The 21,139-nt window shown below is 38.1% G+C and overlaps 2 protein-coding genes across 6 annotated transcripts in view; both read left to right on the top strand.

The window, feature by feature from the left end:
• Positions 1 to 5,233, top strand: ilkap (integrin-linked kinase-associated serine/threonine phosphatase). Of its 5 annotated transcripts, XM_084418452.1 has the most exons (12): positions 1 to 108; positions 1,386 to 1,429; positions 1,532 to 1,549; positions 1,960 to 2,070; positions 2,194 to 2,308; positions 2,492 to 2,598; positions 2,674 to 2,767; positions 3,251 to 3,338; positions 3,805 to 3,938; positions 4,122 to 4,241; positions 4,374 to 4,455; positions 4,832 to 5,233. In XM_084418452.1, exons 1-12 carry the CDS (start codon positions 47 to 49, stop codon positions 4,970 to 4,972), a joined length of 1,116 nt encoding a protein of 371 aa, XP_084274578.1. In that variant the 5' UTR covers positions 1 to 46; the 3' UTR covers positions 4,973 to 5,233. The 5 variants fall into 5 exon arrangements, with proteins under 5 accessions (XP_084274578.1, XP_084274577.1, XP_084274576.1 ...); XM_084418451.1 differs by having other exon boundaries at positions 2 to 108; positions 1,386 to 1,549; positions 1,960 to 2,064; positions 2,197 to 2,308; XM_084418450.1 differs by having other exon boundaries at positions 2 to 108; positions 1,386 to 1,549; positions 2,197 to 2,308.
• Positions 5,234 to 5,406: 173 nt separating this feature from the next.
• LOC311296606 (arf-GAP with coiled-coil, ANK repeat and PH domain-containing protein 2) overlaps positions 5,407 to 21,139 on the top strand; it is a 19,217-nt gene continuing 3,484 nt past the window's right edge. The window contains exons 1-19 of the mRNA XM_084418445.1: positions 5,407 to 6,103; positions 6,389 to 6,446; positions 7,793 to 7,912; positions 7,991 to 8,044; positions 8,207 to 8,265; positions 9,035 to 9,218; positions 10,353 to 10,397; positions 10,484 to 10,579; positions 10,725 to 10,799; positions 13,993 to 14,096; positions 14,911 to 14,962; positions 15,050 to 15,150; positions 15,508 to 15,619; positions 18,959 to 19,137; positions 19,364 to 19,433; positions 19,628 to 19,719; positions 19,799 to 19,878; positions 20,759 to 20,913; positions 21,021 to 21,130. Of these exons, the coding sequence (XP_084274571.1) occupies positions 6,051 to 6,103; positions 6,389 to 6,446; positions 7,793 to 7,912; positions 7,991 to 8,044; positions 8,207 to 8,265; positions 9,035 to 9,218; positions 10,353 to 10,397; positions 10,484 to 10,579; positions 10,725 to 10,799; positions 13,993 to 14,096; positions 14,911 to 14,962; positions 15,050 to 15,150; positions 15,508 to 15,619; positions 18,959 to 19,137; positions 19,364 to 19,433; positions 19,628 to 19,719; positions 19,799 to 19,878; positions 20,759 to 20,913; positions 21,021 to 21,130 (1,799 nt within the window). The 5' untranslated portion in view covers positions 5,407 to 6,050. The remainder of the gene's footprint in view (positions 6,104 to 6,388; positions 6,447 to 7,792; positions 7,913 to 7,990; positions 8,045 to 8,206; positions 8,266 to 9,034; positions 9,219 to 10,352; positions 10,398 to 10,483; positions 10,580 to 10,724; positions 10,800 to 13,992; positions 14,097 to 14,910; positions 14,963 to 15,049; positions 15,151 to 15,507; positions 15,620 to 18,958; positions 19,138 to 19,363; positions 19,434 to 19,627; positions 19,720 to 19,798; positions 19,879 to 20,758; positions 20,914 to 21,020; positions 21,131 to 21,139) is intronic.

Here is a 21,139-nt window from a genome sequence, read left to right as displayed (position 1 = left end):
AAGTTATTAATTATGATGCTTCCCGCGGGGGAAAACGTTTTAATGTATGGAAATTTCACCGTTTTTTTGTTTTGAAAGAGGAAAAAGGAAACAAATGATGCCTTCCAGGTATGAAGGACTCAAAGTCCAACTTAAACATTTGCAGCTATGACTAGCACGGAAATCATGTTAGCTAAAATGTTAGCTAGTGTTTGTCAGTGATTTAAAATTCCATAGTTTGTACGATCGCAGTTTATGTTTTCTATCGTAAAATGAGCTGGAAAATGTAGAAATGAACACGAGATTCCCCATAAAAAGGCTAACGCCCCAGGGTCAGTCAGTGAAAGATCACAGCCTTGATCAACATGTGTTTTGAAATAGACTAATATGTTGATGGTGTGTAGACTTTTTAATGTTGTGTGTAAACTATAATTATTTTTTTTCCCTTGGACATGTTAAAGAAATAAAAAGAAAGAATAAAACCATCTTAAATGGCTATACAGACATCTAGTGGCTACAGTATTTTATTACAACAATACTGTAGCCACTAGATGTCCGCATAGCCTTTTATGTAATTATATATTAAGGGCTAGTTTGTGAAACAAGACATGATTGCTTAATTTTAATAGCCTAGTTTTTATTAGTTTACATTTTAAATTCACATTAAATAAAAGTAACGTTACTTTGATGATATTGCTGTTTACTTGACTGTATGACCTCGAAGTAATCCAAAAGTAATCAATTACATTTTCAGTTTTCAAATGTATTCCGTTACAGTTACAAATTACTTCATAAAAAAGTATTCAGTAACGTAATCCAAGCACCACAATATAAAAGTAATGTAATCTGATTACTTTTGGATTACTTCGAGATGTAGTGTAATGTAGCCGATTTTAAGTTTAAATGACTTAAACATCCAAGTTGACAGTACTTCAGCAACTTTTTTTTTTAGAGTGTACTACTAATGTACTACTATTTACTTTTATTACAAAATGAAACAAAAATGTTTTGCGTTGGCCGGGAATCGAACCCGGGTCAACTGCTTGGAAGGCAGCTATGCTCACCACTATACCACCAACGCTTGACGATCTTGGAGAATTAGCCATAGTCTTTAAACAAAGATGTAATAGCAATTCCTACATTATAAAGTACGTTTGAGTTGCTTTATAAGTATAATAACAGCTAGCCTCATATACTACGATCTGTTTACTGGTGTTAAACATAATTTTGTACATTTCCTTTTCAAATTCATTCAGTTAGCATTAGCCTGCTAGCATCTGCATTCAAAACACACTCACTTTCAAACAGCGCCTGTCCTTAGTCTGCTGATTTGCTCCCTTTTACTCTCTAAAGAGCAAACAACAGATCTTTGTGATTATCTGTGTCGTTATATTTATTTATTTTAGAGTTTATCTGCTGGTGTACGTGTGTCATTTTGATCAGAGAATCGGTGAGTATCTCGTGGTTCATCAGAAGCTAAACAGCTTTTCACTCACCTTAGACTCTCTATTCACCTTTGGTTCAGAAATGGATTTATTTGATGATCTTCCAGAACCTACAAATGATCCAGGTGGGTTAATTCACACAAATAATATAATAATCATAATCTTGTATGCATTACAGGTGTTAAAGTGAGTGATTTGGACAGTTAAATGTAGAAATTGGACAGATTGCACGAGCATGGCTTCAGTATTACAACACACATTTCTACAAAAATAAACTATAAAGTGCTAATTTAATTATTAAAAGGTTAAATTAATGTGGTTATCTGATATATCCGTGCAGACATGTGCTCACTTGTTTTGAGAATACGCATCTACTGCATATTACTGCTAATATGTTTAGATATGAGTACATGTAAATGTATGTCTGTTTCAAATCCTAGTGAGTCTACTTCACTAGTGAGGCTCAAAACTGCTGTCTTGGTAGGCAGCTCACTATATTTTGGTTTAATGATGAAGTGTTGTTGAACGATTTCAGTCAAAGCCAAACAGCAGGATGAGGAACGAGGTGAGAAGAGGAAGAGAGACGTCAGTTTAGAAGAGACAGAGGTGGAAGACCACAATCAAGAGGAAAAGAAAGTTTGTAAAGGTTTTCAGCTTTCGCACACATTGTGTTGCTGACAGAGAGTGTGTTCAGTATGTGTGTGTGTGTGTGTGTGTTTGTACTGAGAGAGAAGACCTGTGATGATCTCCATCTCTTTCTGTGTCCCAGCAGATCTTCCCAAACTCCAGGGTTTCGTCTCAGCGAGACGCGGCGAGAGAGAAGAGATGCAAGATGCTCACGTTCTGCTTCCAGAGCTGAGCGTCACTAATCTACCTCCACAAGTGTGAGTGACTGCACACATCCATCCATCTATCTATCTATCTGTCTATCTATCTATCTATCTATCTTTCCGTCCGTCCGTCCGTCCGTCCGTCCGTCCGTCCGTCCGTCTATCTATCCATCCATTATACTTTTGCCAGTATAATTACATGATAATTATATGATGTGTGTGTGTGTGTGTGTACAGCTCTCGGCTCGCGTACTTCGCAGTGTTTGATGGTCACGGTGGAGCTCGAGCGTCGCAGTTTGCTGCTGACAATCTTCATCACACGCTGGTCAGCAAGTTTCCCAAAGGTAAACGCCCGATCCTCGTCACACTCAAAGCTACAATAATGAGCCTCAGTACCCATAATGCATCCTGATTCTCAGGTGATGTGGAGAGTTTGGAGAAGCTGGTGAGGAAGTGTTTGCTGGACACCTTCCGTCAAACTGACGAGGACTTCTTGAAGAAAGCGTCCAGCCAGTGAGTTCTGCTTCAGATCCTGCTGCAAATGAAATTAATCTGAGCCTGAGAGCAAGAAAACACTGTGTGTGTGTGTGTATGTATGTATATGTGTGTGTGTGTACCTATTTAACTATATTTTGGGGACACATTTGTACCCAGAAGTGACCAAAACCTGACAAAATCTCCCAAAACTTCCCTTTAGGGACGTCCTCATTGCTTAATCTGGTATAAAAATAAAGTTATTAAAGGTTTTTTTTTTTTTTAAAGTAAAAATGCAAAAAAAATGTTGAGTAGGGTTGGGTGTAGGGTTAGTGTGTGTGTGTGTGTGTGTGTGTGTGTGTGTGTGATGGGTAGGTTTAGGGGTAGAGTGTGTGTGTGTGTGTGATGGGTAGGTTTAGGGGTATACTGTTTGTACAGTATAAAAACCATTATGTCTATGGAGTGTCCCCATTTAGATAGCTAAGTAAACGTGTGTGTGTGTGTGTGTGTGTGTGTTCGCAGGAAGCCCGCATGGAAGGACGGCTCCACGGCCACATGTATGCTGGCGGTTGATGATGTTCTGTATGTGGCAAACCTGGGAGACAGTAGAGTAAGTCTCAACACAAAAACTTAAATTATTTCTATTAAAATTATATGCATATTACAGTTTTTTTTTTTCTTTTTAACAATCTCTAGTTCACTTCAGTTTAAAACCTCACATAATACAGAACTGAATAGGACGGCAATTTGCTACATTTCCACAGTAATACCACATTTCCACAGATGTTATTGTTTTATGTGTTTTCTTTAGTGAAACCTTCGCTAGACTTGATTTGAGACGTGTGGAGTGTTTTAGTGAGTGAGAGTGTGTGTGGAGTGTTTTAGTGAGTTAGTGAGTGAGAGTGTGTGTGGAGTGTTTTAAAGAACTGTGTGAAAAGTTGTGAAAACTGGCTGCGTTGAGAAATGTGTCCTAGCAATCGTAAAAACAATGATCATAAAAATTCTGATATGGGGGAAAATAATGCCACAATGCAAAACATCTTAATTGTGTGTGTGTGTGTGTGTGTGTGTATTAGGCAGTGCTGTGTCGTTTGGAGCAAGCTGAGGATTCTGGGAAGAGGAAGTGTGTGACTCTGGCTCTCAGTAAGGAACACAATCCCATTATATATGAGGAGCGCATGAGGATCCAGAGAGCAGGCGGGACGGTCAGGTGTGTGTGAGTGTGTGTGTGAGTGTGTAAGTCTTTGAGTGTGTGAGTCTGTGTGTATGTGAGTCTGTGTCTGTGTGTGTGAGTCTGTGTATGTGTGTGAGTGTGTGAGGGTGTGTGTGTACCTGTAGTGCTTCTGGGATACGGGTTGCAGTCGTTGTAACACGTGTGTGTGTGTGTGTGCAGGGACGGGCGTGTGCTGGGAGTGCTGGAAGTGTCTCGTTCTCTAGGTGACGGTCAGTATAAACGCTGTGGTGTGATCTCCACTCCAGACCTGCGGCGCTGTCAGATCAGTCGAAACGACAAGTGCGTTTAACACACTCTCTTACACACTTCCAGCGTTTACTTCACCGTCATGTGACTCCAAACCTGTGGGACTTTCTCTCCTCAGTGAAACACTAACGGATTGTGCTGGTTTTTGTGTGTGTGTTTATTCAGATTCGTTCTCTTGGCATGCGACGGGCTTTTCAAAGTGTTTTCTGCAGAAGAAGCCGTTCAGTTTGTCCTCGACGTTCTAGAGGTGTGTGTTTTAATCTGCTCGCCCGCATATTTGTTAGTCTTTGCTTTGTGTCAGGGTTATTATAGTACACTAAAACAGCAAATAAACCTTTTCTTTACTTGAAATAAAATTAACGTTAACTATTATAAATATAATTTAAAAAAAGTATTAAAAAAACTTAAACTTATTTTATTTCAGCTAGTTGCCAAGGACGTAAAAAAAAATAAAAAAAGACAAGAACACACAACAAAATTACTAAATCTTTAACTAAAATTAAAATGAAAACAGAAAATATAAAAAGATTCAGAATATTGATAAACGCTATAGTATTTTTTCTCAATACTACTGTAATTACTGCTGTTTGCATTGTATGTTAAAAAGTTTTTATGTATTTTAGAACGAGACTGTGGAGCAGAAGGAGGGGCAGAGCGAAGGGGCGGGGCCTTTTGAGGCTGCTTGTCAGCGATTGGCCAGTGAGGCTGTGAGGCGGGGCAGTGCAGACAACGTCACTGTCATTCTCGTCTCTATTGAGTTCTGAAAGCATTTTAGGCACGCACACACACACACACACACACACACACACTTCCATTCAGACTTTTTTCTGTTAAACACACAGATACACATGAATGCATGAATTCAGTAGTAAATGGTGCTGAAATGAACATGTGGTTTATTATAGAGATGTTTGAATCTCACTTTTTTTTTTTTCTTCAAAGCAGGGCTTTTGAAAACACTGTGTCAAATTTTAGTATTTGTGCTGTTTGGCATCAAATTCTAAATAATAAACTTTTATACAGTCTCACAATATCTGTGTCCTCTCTGAACTCCTGTGTAGGAGCCGGTGTGTGTTTGCCAATGGATAGTTTCATCATAGCATGATGTCATCTGTGTGTATTTAAAGACACATTGTGTATAGATGGTGTAAAACAGCAGCAATATCAAACCGGATACGGATGCACTCTTGAAAGAGCTTTATTTAGTTTATATAATTTAGTCAGCAATTAAACCAAACCACATATTTAGGATTGTGTAAGAAAATAATTGTTTTGGTACACGTAAGAACCATTCTATGGGGAGAACATGAACAGAGATTTTGTTTTTAGTTTTAGTTTTTATTTCTATTTTTAAACAATTCTTTTTTAATTTTACTTTATTTTATTTGATTAAAATCCATGCTTTTATTTTGAAAATGGCTGACAGGACATCCTCGTCACGCATGACTTCCGCAACCGGAAAAACGACTCGCATCAACATGAACAAACACCACGGCAGCTGTCAACACACACATCTCGACACTAGATCTATACATCGCGATAACAACAATAAAGTGCTTGAGTTAATCGCGTGTATCACTGTGATCTAAGCGCATTTTCTGCGGTGTGTGTGTGTGTGTGTGTGTGATGCAGTGCGGTCGCGTGCGTTATTTCTATCTATCTGACAGGCAGTGAATGTAAAGAAGATCAGTGTGTGATATGAGATAACGGCTCGTGCATGAGACAGTGATGATGCAGTGTGTGCATCAGGCCTCGTGCAGGAATCTTTCGTGTCTGGATCATGTATTTGGGTTAAAGGTGTAATAGTGCACGAGAGAGTCAGAGACAGTGAGAAACAGCAGCATGGACACTCTCCTGGACTTTGAGGATTGCATTAGAGACTCTCCTGCGTTCAGGTATGAGCATCTCATCCATCACACATGACATGTGGCTCATTAGTTCATGATGGGTAGTGATGATGCATCTAAAACCATCTAAACGACATTGTCTTGTTGTTTGTAAACTCATTCTTTTATCATTTTAAAACAACAAGTCTATTTAAAATTGATTTATTAATTTAAAAAGCTTGTGGACATGTCATTGGTAAAATACCCACTATGCTTTGGGGCGTGGTAGTGTGTCTGCTGTGTATGACTTATGCAGATGTGTGTGTGTGTGTGTGTGTGTGTGTGTGTTTGCAGGCAGTCCCTGGATAAATGCGAGAGTGATGTTGCAGAACTGGAGAGTCGTGTGGAGAAAGTAAGATGAACCAGCCAGTATATATACATTTTTTTCCGTTAGGTCTGATTATAATGTGGGTGAAGTTTTTTTTTTTTTTGTGCCGAAAACATTAGTATTTTAAGCTTTATGTTATATTATAAATTAGTTTGCTTTTATATTATATTGTATCAAAGTCATATGTGTGTGTGTATCATATATATAGGGGGCGTGTTTACTCATGATGGGGGAGGAGAGAGAGTGAGCCAATCAGCAGTAGGGGGTGTCCAATCATGATGGGGGAGGAGAGAGAGTGAGCCAATCAGCAGTAGGGGGCGTGTCCACTCATGATGGTGGAGGAGAGAGTGAGACCCAATCAGCAGTAGGGGCGTGTCCACTCAAAATGCGGGAGGAGACAGTGAGCCAATCAGCAGTAGGGGCGTGTCCACTCATGATGGGGGAGGAGAGAGTGAGGCCCAATAAGCAGTAGGGGGCGTGTCCACTCAAGATGGGGCAGGAGAGAGTGAGCCAATCAGCAGTAGGGGGCGTCCACTCAAGATGGGGCAGGAGTGAGTGAGCCAATCAGCAGTAGGGGGCGTTTCCAATCATGATGGGGGAGGAGAGAGAGTAAGCCAATCAGCAGTAGGGGGTGTGTCCACTCATGATGGGAGGAGAGAGAATGAGCCAATCAGCAGTAAGGGGGCGTGTCCACTCAAGATGGGGAGGAGAGAGAGTAAGCCAATCAGCAGTAGGGGGTGTGTCCACTCATGATGGGGAGGAGAGAGAATGAGCCAATCAGCAGTAGGGGGTGTGTCCACTCATGATAGGAGAGGAGAGAGTGAAGGTGTGTTCGACATCGGCTGCGGCTGGATGTATCCGATCGGCGAGAGTAGCCGCGTGCAGGCGGGGAGGAGCTGCAAACGGAGACGTGAAGTCGGACACGTTCTGGTTCCCATAGTGACCGCTCACGTGGTGTTTGCATACTTTACCACAGCTGAAGTGAAATAAATGCAATATTTGCCAAATAATACACAGATGTTTCAGAGACATTTACATTCCATACTTTATGTACTGCTTCATACAGCGTCTGTTTGAACAAGAATAAAGTTCAACATAAACTAGCTACTATCAATGAAGTGGAGTCTACGTTTTTTAATCAGTTTTAATTTGATAAACATGACACAATATAACGTCGCAACATCAAAAGATCTAAAAGATCAATGTCAAAAGATCAATGTAAAATAATTTTCTCATGATATTAGCCCATTGTACATTTAGCTTGATGGCCTTCTCTCTCTCTCTCTCTCTCCCTCTCTCTCTCTCTCTCTCTCTCTCTCTCTCTCTCTCTCTCTCTCTCTCTCTCTCCCTCTCTCTCTCTCTCTCTGTAGGTGATGAAGTTGTGTGGTCAGATGGTGGATGCGGGGCAGAACTACACCTCCTGCAATCAGCTGTTCCTCTCCGGACTGGCCGAGTTTACGGCGTATCATAAGAACGACGGGGTTATTCTGGTGAGTACAGGTGTCTGATGGGTCACGACCTTTGGCCAGGCCTCTCACGCTGACCTCTCACTGCTTGTGTTTCTGTAGAATTGCCTGCGTCAGTTCAACCAAGGCCTTCAAGAGATGATCCAGTTTCAGACGGTGAGTCTTATCTTCTATTTCTCAGCCCTTATGTACATTTTTGGAGAGATTGCACTTTTTGAGCGGCTTCTAGTGGAAACTGGTGGGACGAGCCTTTTGAAAAGATGATATACATCCACCTTTGTAGACAATCCCTTTGCACTTTCATGTGTTTTCATGCAGATGCTGTTTGATCAGACTCAGAGAGCAATTACCCAGCAGCTCTCAAACCTGCTTTCACAGTACGTAACATCACACACACACACACACACACACACACACACACACACACACACACACACACACACACACACACACACACACACACACGTTCACTAGGGTTGGGTTTCCAGAGCCGCTCTGTGAGTCAATGAAGTTCATCAGCATTTTACAGTTTAATTTAAGAAAAACTATCGTTATATCATTAACACACGGAAACTCAAAGGTCTTCATCACAACCCGTCAAAATAAAAGTTCGGTTTAACTTGATAATATATTACTGTTGTACAGTAGAATTTAGATATCTCAATTTAATAATAATACTAACACTAATAATAATAAATTATTATCAAAAATTTATTCTTTAAGGAATAACTTAAAATCACACTTTTGTTGTAATGTTAACAGCTCAGTTGTGCCGCATGTTGTTTGACAAAAAAAAGTTTAATTTCATATAAAAGATCAATTAAATTAATGTTTTATGTCTTCATTTGATTACTAGAAAATTCACAACACAGAATTTGTGGAAAACAAAACATTTCATAGAATTATAAAAAAAAATTATTACTAAAATGGATGTTTTTGATTAATATTCAAGCATCACAGACAATGGCAGGCAGCTCTGGAATAATGTCAATAACACTTCCACAAATGACTTAGTTTCTTTACAGTCATTGAGGTAAACATGCCTAAATTACAGAAAAAAAGGTTCAAATGAACGGTGAACGGTGGCCAACCCTAACGTTCACACACTTTCACAGTACTAAAGCGTAATGGTTTGTCCTGTGACAGATTTGTGCCGCAGATTCGCGACACTCGGCGTGAGTTCGTCCGGATCGGAGACGATCTCGATGGCACGGTTGTGAAGAACGCTCAGGTCAGCCGACACAAACCCGTCGACGCCGAGAGAGCCACTCACTTGCTGCTCGCCACACGCAAATGCTACCAACACTTCGCCCTGGACTACTGCCTGCAGGTAATGCTAGTCAGTCGTGCTTTAAGGTGCACACGTTCTACATTTTTATAGCATTCAGCTTTTCTAATGAAGTCCACATATAATAGTATTCAAGCAAAACCATTTTAATTTAGTTCATGACCTGTAGAACTAAACAGGCTGTTGTTGTTGCTACTGTACCTTTAAGACCTTAAATGACCCCCTATTATTTTCATATTATTATATTATATTTTATTATCGACATGTTTTATATCATATTTTAGTTTGTTTTTATATTATGTTTTATTACATGGTAAATGGACTGGTAAATGGACTGCATTTATATAGCGCTTTCACAGACCCAATGGCCACCAAAGCGCTTTACAATATTGCCAAAGCGCTTTACAATATTACAACATTAATACAATACATGCAAGTTTTATATTATATTTTAGTTAATATTTTTAGATTATATTTTATTATAGGCTTGTTTTATATTATTTCTAGTTAGGTTTTAAATTATATTTTTTATATTATATTTTATTATAGGTATGTTTCATATTATATTTAACTTTGTTTTTATATTATATTTTATTACAGGCATGTTTATATTATATTTCAATTTATATTTGCACAATATATTTTATTATACGCATATTTTATATTATATTTTATTACAGGCATGTTTTATGTTATTATATATATATATTTTTTTTTTTATATTATATTTTAATTATAGGCATGTTTTATATTATATTTTAGTTTATATTTTTATATTAAATGTAATAATAAGCATGTTTAATATTATATTTCATTTTAAATTTTTATATTATATTTTACAATAACATGTTTCATATTATATTTTAGTTTTTTATATTATATTATAGTTTAATATTTTTATACAAAATTTTATTATAGGCATTTTTTACATTATATTTTAGTTTAAATTTTTATATTATTTTATTTTAGATATGTTTTATATTATATTTTAGTTTGTTTTACATTATATTGTTGAATTGTTGCATTTTGTATTTTAAGCAGTTCATATTCTACATTTTTACAGCATTTAGTTTTTTTCTAAAGTCCACATATAATTTTAGTCAAGCTAAACCATGTTAATTTGAAGCTGCCCCTGAACATGAGTGAAATGTATTGTTTTTCTTTCTTTTCTTGCAGCTGAATAATTTCAAGGTCCAACAGAAGCTTGATATTCTGAATTCGGTGAGCTCTAATCAGAAAACTTTGTAAATACCACGACATCTTGTTCAGATGAATGTAAACTGACTAAAATCATCTGTCTTTCTCAGGTCTTCTCGTATTTTCACGCTCAGTACACATTTTTCCACCAGGGATTCGACCTGCTGAGAGATCTAGAACCGACCATGAAGACGATGGCCTCACAGGTCATACATGAACACACACATCACGCTCAGTTCATACCCCACACACACACACACACACAACAAACCCCTTTACATAGACACACAGTGTTTGATTGCTAATGTTTGATGGATATTGAAGTGTAATAAGAGTAATATCTGTGCGCAGCTCTCTCAGCTGTCGTCTGACTGCGCTGCCAAGAGGAAAGACCTGGAAAACACACACCTGCTCGTTCAGCAAAGGGTGAGATTTTAGTGCTAGTTATATAGGTTTTGACGACCACATAAAACACGTTTGAAGGTACAGTTTAGGATCTTATAGCTAGTGTACTCCTAGTTCATTTCTACTCATTTTTTAAAATACTCATTACTCAATACTCAAAAAAATACTCAGTGATCATTACTCAATACTCATTACTCAGTACTCAAAACTCATTACTCAGTACTCAAAACTCATTACTTATTACTCAATACTCAAAAAATACTCAGTGATCATTACTCAAAACTCATTACTCAGTACTCAAAACTCATTACTTATTACTCAGTACTCAAAAAATACTCAGTGATCATTACTCGGTACTCAGTACTCAAAACATACTCTATACTCAATGCTCATTACTCAATACTCAAAAAAAATACTCAGTGATCATTACTCGGTACTCAAAACATACTCTATACTCAATACTCAAAAAAATACTCAGTGATCATTACTCAAAACTCATTACTCAGTACTCAAAACTCATTACTTATTACTCAGTACTCAAAAAATACTCAGTGATCATTACTCGGTACTCAGTACTCAAAACATACTCTATACTCAATACTCATTACTCAATACTCAAAAAAATACTCAGTGATCATTACTCAAAACTCATTACTCAGTACTCAAAACTCATTACTTATTACTCAGTACTCAAAAAATACTCAGTGATCATTACTCGGTACTCAGTACTCAAAACATACTCTATACTCAATGCTCATTACTCAATACTCAAAAAAATACTCAGTGATCATTACTCGGTACTCAAAACTCATTACTCGGTACTCAAAACTCATTACTCAGTACTCAAACTCATTACTCAGTACTCAAAACTCATTACTCAGTACTCAAAACTTATTACTTGTTACTCAATACTCAAAAAATACTCAGTGATCATTACTCGGTACTCAATACTCATTACTCAGTACTCAAAACTCAGTACTTATTACTCAATACTCAAAAAATACTCAGTACTCATTACTCAATATTCATTACTCAAAACATACTCTATACTCAATGCTCATTACTCAAAACTCAAAAAAGACTCAATACTCATCGCTCATGTAAGCCCGACTAAAGGTCCAATGTCGGTCTCCAATATTACGGGTGACGGTCTCTGAGCATCATTAAAAGTGAGCGAATGTTTGATTATTCTTTTTAACTCTTTAAGTATATTTTACCCCGCTCAGATTAGGAAGCTATGTCGCTCAGAGGTCCTCATGTCTTCTGTTTAACGCGGGTCTCACGTACATAAGCTCATCAGTTTTGGTCACCAAACAGAGGTAATTGCTATATACCTGAGATTGGTCGCATTCACGCTTACACAATCAAAGATACTTTGGTGTAGCCCCCGTGGTTTTTGCATACACTTGAATTTAACTTAACGTTTACTTCAGTAGAGGTATGGCCACTATTACAGATATAAGCTGACCAACTTTACTTCTCTTATAATAGCTTTGGATTGGCCATGCCGTGGTTTCCCGCGTACACTTATCTAAAGTAACATTAAATTAAAACAGAGGTAAGACACACCCAAATTTAGACAGCATTTGCTGCCCTAAACAGAAATTCCCTTCTTGTATTTGCAAACCAAGTAGCCTACACTTGAATTAGTGCCAAATATTAGTCGTCACTTTACAAATGCTTTGGAATAAAGAGAAAAAATACGAACATGACATTAGAAAATACATGATGCTGAGAGTCTCGGCCACTCTCCGCATCACAGGCTAATTTGAGCTACAAATCGCCTCAAGCCTTCTTCAGCATCTCCCTAAACTCTCAGACCAAGGAAACCTCTTTTCAAATGTAAACATGAGTTCACAGTGGGAATTTGCATTAATCACCGTCCCAGACTTACTTGTTGATTTATGTTGATTTACATGGAAACATTTGCCAACAATGGGAATTTGCATTGAGTTTACACCTTTTGGGAGCCGGATGGTGTGCGAATTATCTCTAAACTCTTAAATACCTTATTGCCCTTTGGTTTACTTCTTTAGGAATGAGACATTTGTACCAGTCGCACTGAGACATTTCAAATGAGACCAAACATGTATAAAACTGTATGATAATAATTCACATTTAAACCATATAGATTTTTTGGGTGAATTTCAGGTGATCTCAGCATGAGAGAGAGGGAGTGGGGAAAGGGGGAAGAGATGTATTCTGAGGTGAAACTTGCGTCTCAAATGGTGATGCTAACTTCATAAGAAAGAGTTCAAATGTTAATTTCCAGAAAGGGAGTGGTCGTTCTTCTCGGGGAGTGGTCGTTCCTCAACCAGAATGCCCGGCATTTTCTGATTTCTCAAGTCTTACACTCCAAAAATACTCAATACTCATTACTCAAAAAATACGCATTACTCAATACTCATTATTTATTTAAACTCATTATTCATGTAGAAATACTCATTTAAAATGTACAGTCTCCTACAGAAAAAGCGAGCAAAAACATTTCTATCTGAACATTTCTTATTTACATAAACATTTCTTCAATGAAAGACTCTCAGAAATGAGAAATTCACTAAATTATACAATTATTCTGTCACAGTACAAAAAGCAGATCAGAAGCAAATCGTCAGATCTTGATTATTTACTTAGTTCTTTTAAATCATTAATTTAAAACAGTGTTGCGGAAAATTATTTCAAAAGTAATGCATTACAATACTGCGTTACTCCCTAAAAAATAACTAATTGTGTTACTTTTTATGTAAAGCGTTACTTTTTCTCACCTGGCTGAGGCTCAATCTCTTTTTTTTTTGCAAGTGTTTAATGCAGTAATCAATTCAATAACATAGCCTATATAACATATACATTCATTGTATAAAAAAAAAGAAAGAGGTATATCGCATTTCGTGGAAGGAAAGTGCTACTGCATACAGAAAGGCCTTAAAAATGGTTAGATCTGATAACTTTTCGAATCTAGATTTTCTGTCAAAAAAAAAATACTAGAAAAGGCATTATCCTTACAACTGAGCTCCTTTTTAGGACCCCCCCCCCCCCCCCCCCCCCCCAACTCCAACACTGGTTTCAAATGTCAACATGAAAAAATAAAACTGTTTGTTAAACCTTTTCAAAATGGTCATACCTCAGTCTGTTCAGTCATAGTGAGTTTGGGAGCTGATATTTTGATGGTGTACGTTTGCTAACGGGTGATAATGATTGTGTGTGTGTTTGGTAGGACGCGTCTGGAGAGGCGGTTATTGTGTGTAATCCGTCTGACGGAGGAACGATTCAAGGCTACCTGTTCAAACGTTCACGCAAGAAGAACAAGACATGGAAGAGGTGAGAGACCCAGTGTTATTTTACTGTCACTGAGATAATATTTAAATTTTTTATTCATATTTTGAATTAGTCTTTATATTTTCCATTAATTTTAAAGTAAAAAAATTTTATGACGAAAATCATGAAACCACAGATATGATAAAGAGATCGACAGGAGAGGAACACAAAGATCAAGTAAAATGTTACATAATTCAGTTCAACATATAAATATGGAAAAGTACAACGAAAGTGTACATTTTACAATACGATTTCTGTAGTTAAGATTATATTTCATAATTCTGAAACAGAGTGTATATAATAAACTATATTAACCCTGGAGATCTTTATACTGTTTACATTATCATGTCAAATGATTAAAAAATGTGACCCTGGATCACGTCACCAGTCTCGAGTCGCACGGGTATATCTGTGGCAATAGCCAACAATACACTGTATGGGTCATAATTAGCGATTTTTCTTTTATGCCAATAATCATGAGGATATTAAGTAAAGATCATGTTCCATGAAGATATTTAGTAAATGTCCTACTGTAAATATATAAAACATGTATTTGTGTGAGTGAATGCTGCACAATCGCCAACATAAATGAACAACTTTAAAGGAGATTTTCTCAATGTTTCGATTTTTTTGCACCCTCAGATTCCAGATTTACAATAGTTGTATCTCGACCAAATATTGTCCTATTATAACAAACCACACATCAATGGAAAGCTTAATTATTCAGCTTTCAGGTGATGTATAAACCTCATCTGGTTTTGTCGTCCAGGGTCACAAATGGTAATGCGCTGTTTTTGTAATTGTTTCCATCTCTCAGGTGCTGGTTTTACACTGAAAATAATCAGTTAATCTACTCAAAATCACACAAGGTAAACCATCATCCACATCAGTGTAGCAGTAACTGATCATATTAACGTGTTTCACTCAGTGTGTGTGCTTGTCTGTGTGTGTTTTAGGAGCAGCCTCTTGTTCTGTTCGATGATCTGCGTCTGTGTGCAGTGAAATCTCTGGATGTGGTCGACCGCCGCTTCTGTTTTGAGCTGCTGTCAGTGCAGAAGTAAGATGATGAAATACACACATATCCCTTACGAAAATTAACCATGGTTTTACTACAAATAAAACCAAAAAACCATGGTTATTATAGTTAAACCATGGTAACTTCAAATTAACCATGGTTTTGCTCCACTAACCATAGTTTAACCATGGTATTTGTTGTAAAACTGTGGTTATATGGTACTCAATCTGCCGAAAAACTATGGTTACTAGACTTTTACTATAATAAAACCATGGTTGATCTTCGTAAGGGTTGGTATCGACATGCAAATCTACGAGCACAAAGTCTCTGCTTGTCCAGAGACGTCATCATTTTATAATAAAAAGGTGATTGTGTTAGTAATTGTGCATCTTTGCACAGGTGTTGTGTGTTACAGGCCGATTCTGAGGAGCTGAAGTTGGCGTGGATTAATGCCGTTCAGGGCTGTATAGACATTGCGTACCGCGATCAAGTGACAGATCAAAACACTCAGGTACAAACACACATACATTTGCACACATATACCTGGAAGCATTTTCACGTTTGTTGTTTTACACTTCCGCTAATTGTTCTTTAAACTCGCCCTTACAGAAGCTTTTTGCCATTTTTGGATGTTTCATGTGAAATCAATATTTTTACGGTTACAGTTTCCAGGTCTGGAAAACTCAATAAAATGTTCAGTTCTGAAATATATCTGGAAATATCGAATGAAATGATGAGTTACAAAAATAGTTCCTTTTCATAGTTCCTTGAACTGTTACTGGAAGTTCCCGGATTTTGGCGTGTTCGGACCGCAGGAACTAGGAACGATTTTAGTTCTAGGAACTCCTTTTGGAGGAACTACTTTACTCCTACTTCAGAGTCGGTCTAAACCAGCACTATAGGAACTATCGTGACGTGACGTTAGTGTTCGCTGATTGGCCGAATGCACGCAAAACACCAGCACCTGCCATTTAAAAAAAAAAAGCTGTGTGAACATACAGATTATAGCCTATATATTTACTACAGAAACTAACTCTACGAACATGGAAAACAGTGATAGATGACCTTTAACCTTTACACTGAGGAGAAAATCTAACTCAACTTTGAGGAGACCAAGAGAAACATGATTATGTATTTCTGCTCATCAAACACACGGCATACGCTAATAACTCTTCATTACTGTCTACTTTCTATGTATAACAGTTCTATCTAATAATGTATTAGACAGGACTGTTAAACAGATCGTAAACTAATGAACATGGAGAATGCGTTCTGGCGTTCTCAGCACCGTCAAAATAAAGGTCCACCGCGCCGTCAAAATAAAGGTCTACAGCGTCGTCAAAATAAAGGTCTAACACACCGTCAAAATAAAGGTCTAACACACCGTCAAAATAAAGTTCTAACGCGCCGTCAAAATAAAGGTCCACCACACCGTCAAAATAAAGGTCCACCGCGCCGTCAAAATAAAGGTCTACAGCGCCATCAAAATAAAGGTCTACAGCGCCATCAAAATAAAGGTCCACCGCGCCGTCAAAATAAAGGTCCACCGCGCCGTCAAAATAAAGGTCTACAGCGCCATCAAAATAAAGGTCTACAGCGCCATCAAAATAAAGGTTCACCGCGCCGTCAAAATAAAGGTCCACCGCGCCGTCAAAATAAAGGTCTACAGCGTCGTCAAAATAAAGGTCTAACACACCGTCAAAATAAAGGTCCACCGCGCCGTCAAAATAAAGGTCCACCGCGCCGTCAAAATAAAGGTCTACAGCGCCATCAAAATAAAGGTCTACAGCGCCGTCAAAATAAAGGTCTACAGCGTCGTCAAAATAAAGGTCTAACACACCGTCAAAATAAAGGTCTAACACACCGTCAAAATAAAGTTCTAACGCGCCGTCAAAATAATGGTCCACCACACCGTCAAAATAAAGGTCCACCGCGCCGTCAAAATAAAGGTCTACAGCGCCATCAAAATAAAGGTCTACAGCGCCATCAAAATAAAGGTCCACCGCGCCGTCAAAATAAAGGTCCACCGCGCCGTCAAAATAAAGGTCTACAGCGCCATCAAAATAAAGGTTCACCGCGCCGTCAAAATAAAGGTCCACCGCGCCGTCAAAATAAAGGTCTACAGCGTCGTCAAAATAAAGGTCTAACACACCGTCAAAATAAAGGTCCACCGCGCCGTCAAAATAAAGGTCCACCGCGCCGTCAAAATAAAGGTCTACAGCGCCATCAAAATAAAGGTCTACAGCGGCGCCAAAATAAAGGTTCACCGCGCCGTCAAAATAAAGGTCCACCGCGCCGTCAAAATAAAGGTCTACAGCGTCGTCAAAATAAAGGTCTAACACACCGTCAAAATAAAGGTCTACAGCGTCGTCAAAATAAAGGTCTAACACACCGTCAAAATAAAGTTCTAACGCGCCGTCAAAATAAAGGTCCACCGCGCCGTCAAAATAAAGGTCTACAGCGTCGTCAAAATAAAGGTCTAACACACCGTCAAAATAAAGGTCTAACACACCGTCAAAATAAAGGTCCACCGCGCCGTCAAAATAAAGGTCTACAGCGTCGTCAAAATAAAGGTCTAACACACCGTCAAAATAAAGGTCTACAGCGTCGTCAAAATAAAGGTCTAACACACCGTCAAAATAAAGTTCTAACGCGCCGTCAAAATAAAGGTCCACCACACCGTCAAAATAAAGGTCCACCGCGCCGTCAAAATAAAGGTCTACAGCGCCATCAAAATAAAGGTCTACAGCGCCATCAAAATAAAGGTCCACCGCGCCGTCAAAATAAAGGTCCACCGCGCCGTCAAAATAAAGGTCTACAGCGCCATCAAAATAAAGGTCTACAGCGCCATCAAAATAAAGGTTCACCGCGCCGTCAAAATAAAGGTCCACCGCGCCGTCAAAATAAAGGTCTACAGCGTCGTCAAAATAAAGGTCTAACACACCGTCAAAATAAAGGTCCACCGCGCCGTCAAAATAAAGGTCCACCGCGCCGTCAAAATAAAGGTCCACCGCGCCGTCAAAATAAAGGTCTACAGCGCCATCAAAATAAAGGTCTACAGCGGCGCCAAAATAAAGGTTCACCGCGCCGTCAAAATAAAGGTCCACCGCGCCGTCAAAATAAAGGTCTACAGCGTCGTCAAAATAAAGGTCTAACACACCGTCAAAATAAAGGTCTACAGCGTCGTCAAAATAAAGGTCTAACACACCGTCAAAATAAAGTTCTAACGCGCCGTCAAAATAAAGGTCCACCGCGCCGTCAAAATAAAGGTCTACACCGCCATCAAAATAAAGGTCTACAGCGGCGCCAAAATAAAGGTTCACCGCGCCGTCAAAATAAAGGTCCACCGCGCCGTCAAAATAAAGGTCTACAGCGCCGTCAAAATAAAGGTCCACCACGCCGTCAAAATAAAGGTCTGCCGCGCCATCAAAATAAAAGTCACAACAACAAGCGCGGCTTACGTCACTTCAGAGTTCCTACTGGGGGTGCGAATGCAACCAGAAAACGTTCCTAAGGGAACCATTATTTCTCAGGGAACCGCCCTGGTGGCTCGTTCCTAGAACTACCCTGTGCGAAAGCCCCTAAAATGGGTATTCATTGGTCAAAAGCTGTGTAGTTTACATGAGTACCGTCTTAGATTGGTTTAAGTCATATTTACCTCTGGTGCTCTTCGCGTGTCGGTCAAAAATGACCAAATTATTATTATTATTTTCAAGGAAATAAATGTGGCCAGTGAAAATGCTGAGTGGCTAGTAACTTTGGAAAACCTCGAGCCACAGTGGCAAGTGAGCAAAGAACTAAATGTCAAGCCCTGCTTGTATTGTGTCATTTGCGCATTGTGTGTGTCTAGGTGAAGGAGAGCTCCGCCCCTGTGCCCGTCCTAGACCCGCCCCCTCACCCCCCCGCTCTGGGCGTGGCTCTCCGTGGCAACGGTAACCAACGCTGCTGTGACTGCGGGGAGGCGGAGCCTCGCTGGGCCAGCGTGAACCTCGGCATCACCATGTGCATCGAGTGCTCGGGCATACACAGGTCATTTCCAGTCTACAAGCTCCTATTCCAGTTTTGTATTAACAACACATAAACTAGATTGTAGTCAACATTCACAACTTAGAAAGTCAGAACACCAGATTACATTGGTAATTATGACATTATGATATAAAGCAGTAAACATAGTTTATCTGGTATTTCTCATGAACTCTATGATATTTAATGGGTTTATATGTTTTGATATAAGGTTTTTGATGTGTGTTGACAGGAGTCTTGGCGTTCATCTGTCCAAAGTTCGATCACTCACTCTTGATTCCTGGGAGCCGGAACAGTTAAAGGTCCGACATTCATTTCATCAAAATCTCTGATATAAACTTTTTATTACTTACAAATAAAAACCAAATAGCATTTATTTGATCTTTTTCAGTTTGTTTACTTAGGTGTGTTTATTGTCTCGTACTAACTCTAACTCTGTCAGTTATGCTTCTGTTATGCTATTGGTTGATCTTTGTTTAACTCCGCCCCTTCACAGCTGCTATGTGTTCTGGGTAATGAAGTCATTAATGGCATTTATGAGCGTAACCCAATAGACGGACTACAGAAGCCCAGCGCGGGCAGTTCACGGTACGAGTCTCTCACACACGCATGCTGGAATATTAAGAGCTTTGAGTGTATTCATGATCATCGTCACTGCCTCTCTCAGGCAGGATAAAGAACAGTGGATTCGGTTCAAGTATGTGGAGAAGAGATTCGTGACGCGTGATCCTGATGGTCCTGGTGCTGGTGAGTGTGTTTGTGCTGTTTATCTTTTATTAATGTTATTTTAAATAGAAAACACCTCATGTACTTTTGATAAAATAATTATTTTATAATTATATTATAATTTTTTATATTTCATATAATTTTAATTTATTAAAGTCTAATTATTTTTATTGTTAATTAACATAATAAGCATTTAAGCATTTATCATTAAAATAATTAGATAATTGTAATTGTAAATAATTTAAATGCAATAATTTAAATTAATTAAAACCATTAATAACTTACTTTAATTACTTTAAAATTAATTACTTTAATTTTAAATAATTAATTATATATTTTTTAAATAATTAATATAATATTTCATAATGAACTATTCCATTTTCAATTAAATTATTTTAATTATTAATAAAAAAATATACTTTGTACTTTGTAATACTGCTGTAATTTGTAATTAAAATAAATAATTTTCATTTACGTTTATTAAAAATAATCAGATAGTATAATTATTTTAATTGTTAATTAAATATTTAATTTGAATAATTTTTTTAAATTTCATTTTAAATTATTTTTATTTAAATAATGTAATTAAAGTATTATTTTATAATTCAAATAATTAGATAATTGTAATTATAAATTATGTGAATTAATTAATTATGTGAATTAATTAGTATAATTGTTAACATTGTTTCATATTATTATTTTAAAGTGATATTTTATAATGAATTATAAAATTACTTTAATTATTTTTCTTATAATTTATTATAACATTTTCAATAAAATTATTCAAATTATAATTTTTTTTAAATTATATAAAATGTATTATTCAAATGAAGTAACGAGCAGTAGAACGATGATTATGACACAGCGTATGTAAGAACTCGTGTTTCTTATGAGCGTACAGAAACAGCAAAGCTGCGTGCCGGAGAGAGGCTGTATCAGGCGGCGCTGAACGGGCAGCTCGTTGCCATGGCGACGGCGCTGGCCGAGGGTGCGGAAGTGAACTGGAGTGATCCTGAGCGGGAGGGACGGACGGCTCTGATTGGTTCAGCCATCGGGGTGAGTGACAGCGGCCTCTGGGAGTCTGAAGGTCTCTGCGTGTGATTCTGGTCTTCAGTGATGTGTGTGTGTGTGTGTGTGTGTGTGTGTGTGTGTGTGTGTGGCAGGGCTCTCTGCTGGCGTGTGAGTTTCTGCTACAGAACGGCTCTAATGTGAATCACAGAGATCAGCACGGTCAGGGCGCTCTTCACGCCGCCGCCACATACGGACACACCGGGTACCAAAC

The sequence above is a fragment of the Rutilus rutilus genome (assembly GCF_951802725.1).
Source record: "Rutilus rutilus genome assembly, chromosome: 9".
Classification (NCBI taxonomy): domain Eukaryota; kingdom Metazoa; phylum Chordata; class Actinopteri; order Cypriniformes; family Leuciscidae; genus Rutilus; species Rutilus rutilus.
This window is presented reverse-complemented; position numbering and strand designations above follow the sequence as displayed.

What these genes read in the sequence shown, in the direction of transcription:
- ilkap (XM_084418449.1), top strand. Translation starts at nt 47, where the DNA reads ATGGAAATTTCACCGTTTTTTTGTTTTGAAAGAGGAAAAAGGAAACAA. An exon ending in AGAACCTACAAATGATCCAG is followed by an intron (nt 1,550 to 1,959) that starts GTGGGTTAATTC and finishes GAACGATTTCAG; the next exon opens with TCAAAGCCAAACAGCAGGAT. An exon ending in GGTCAGCAAGTTTCCCAAAG is followed by an intron (nt 2,599 to 2,673) that starts GTAAACGCCCGA and finishes CCTGATTCTCAG; the next exon opens with GTGATGTGGAGAGTTTGGAG.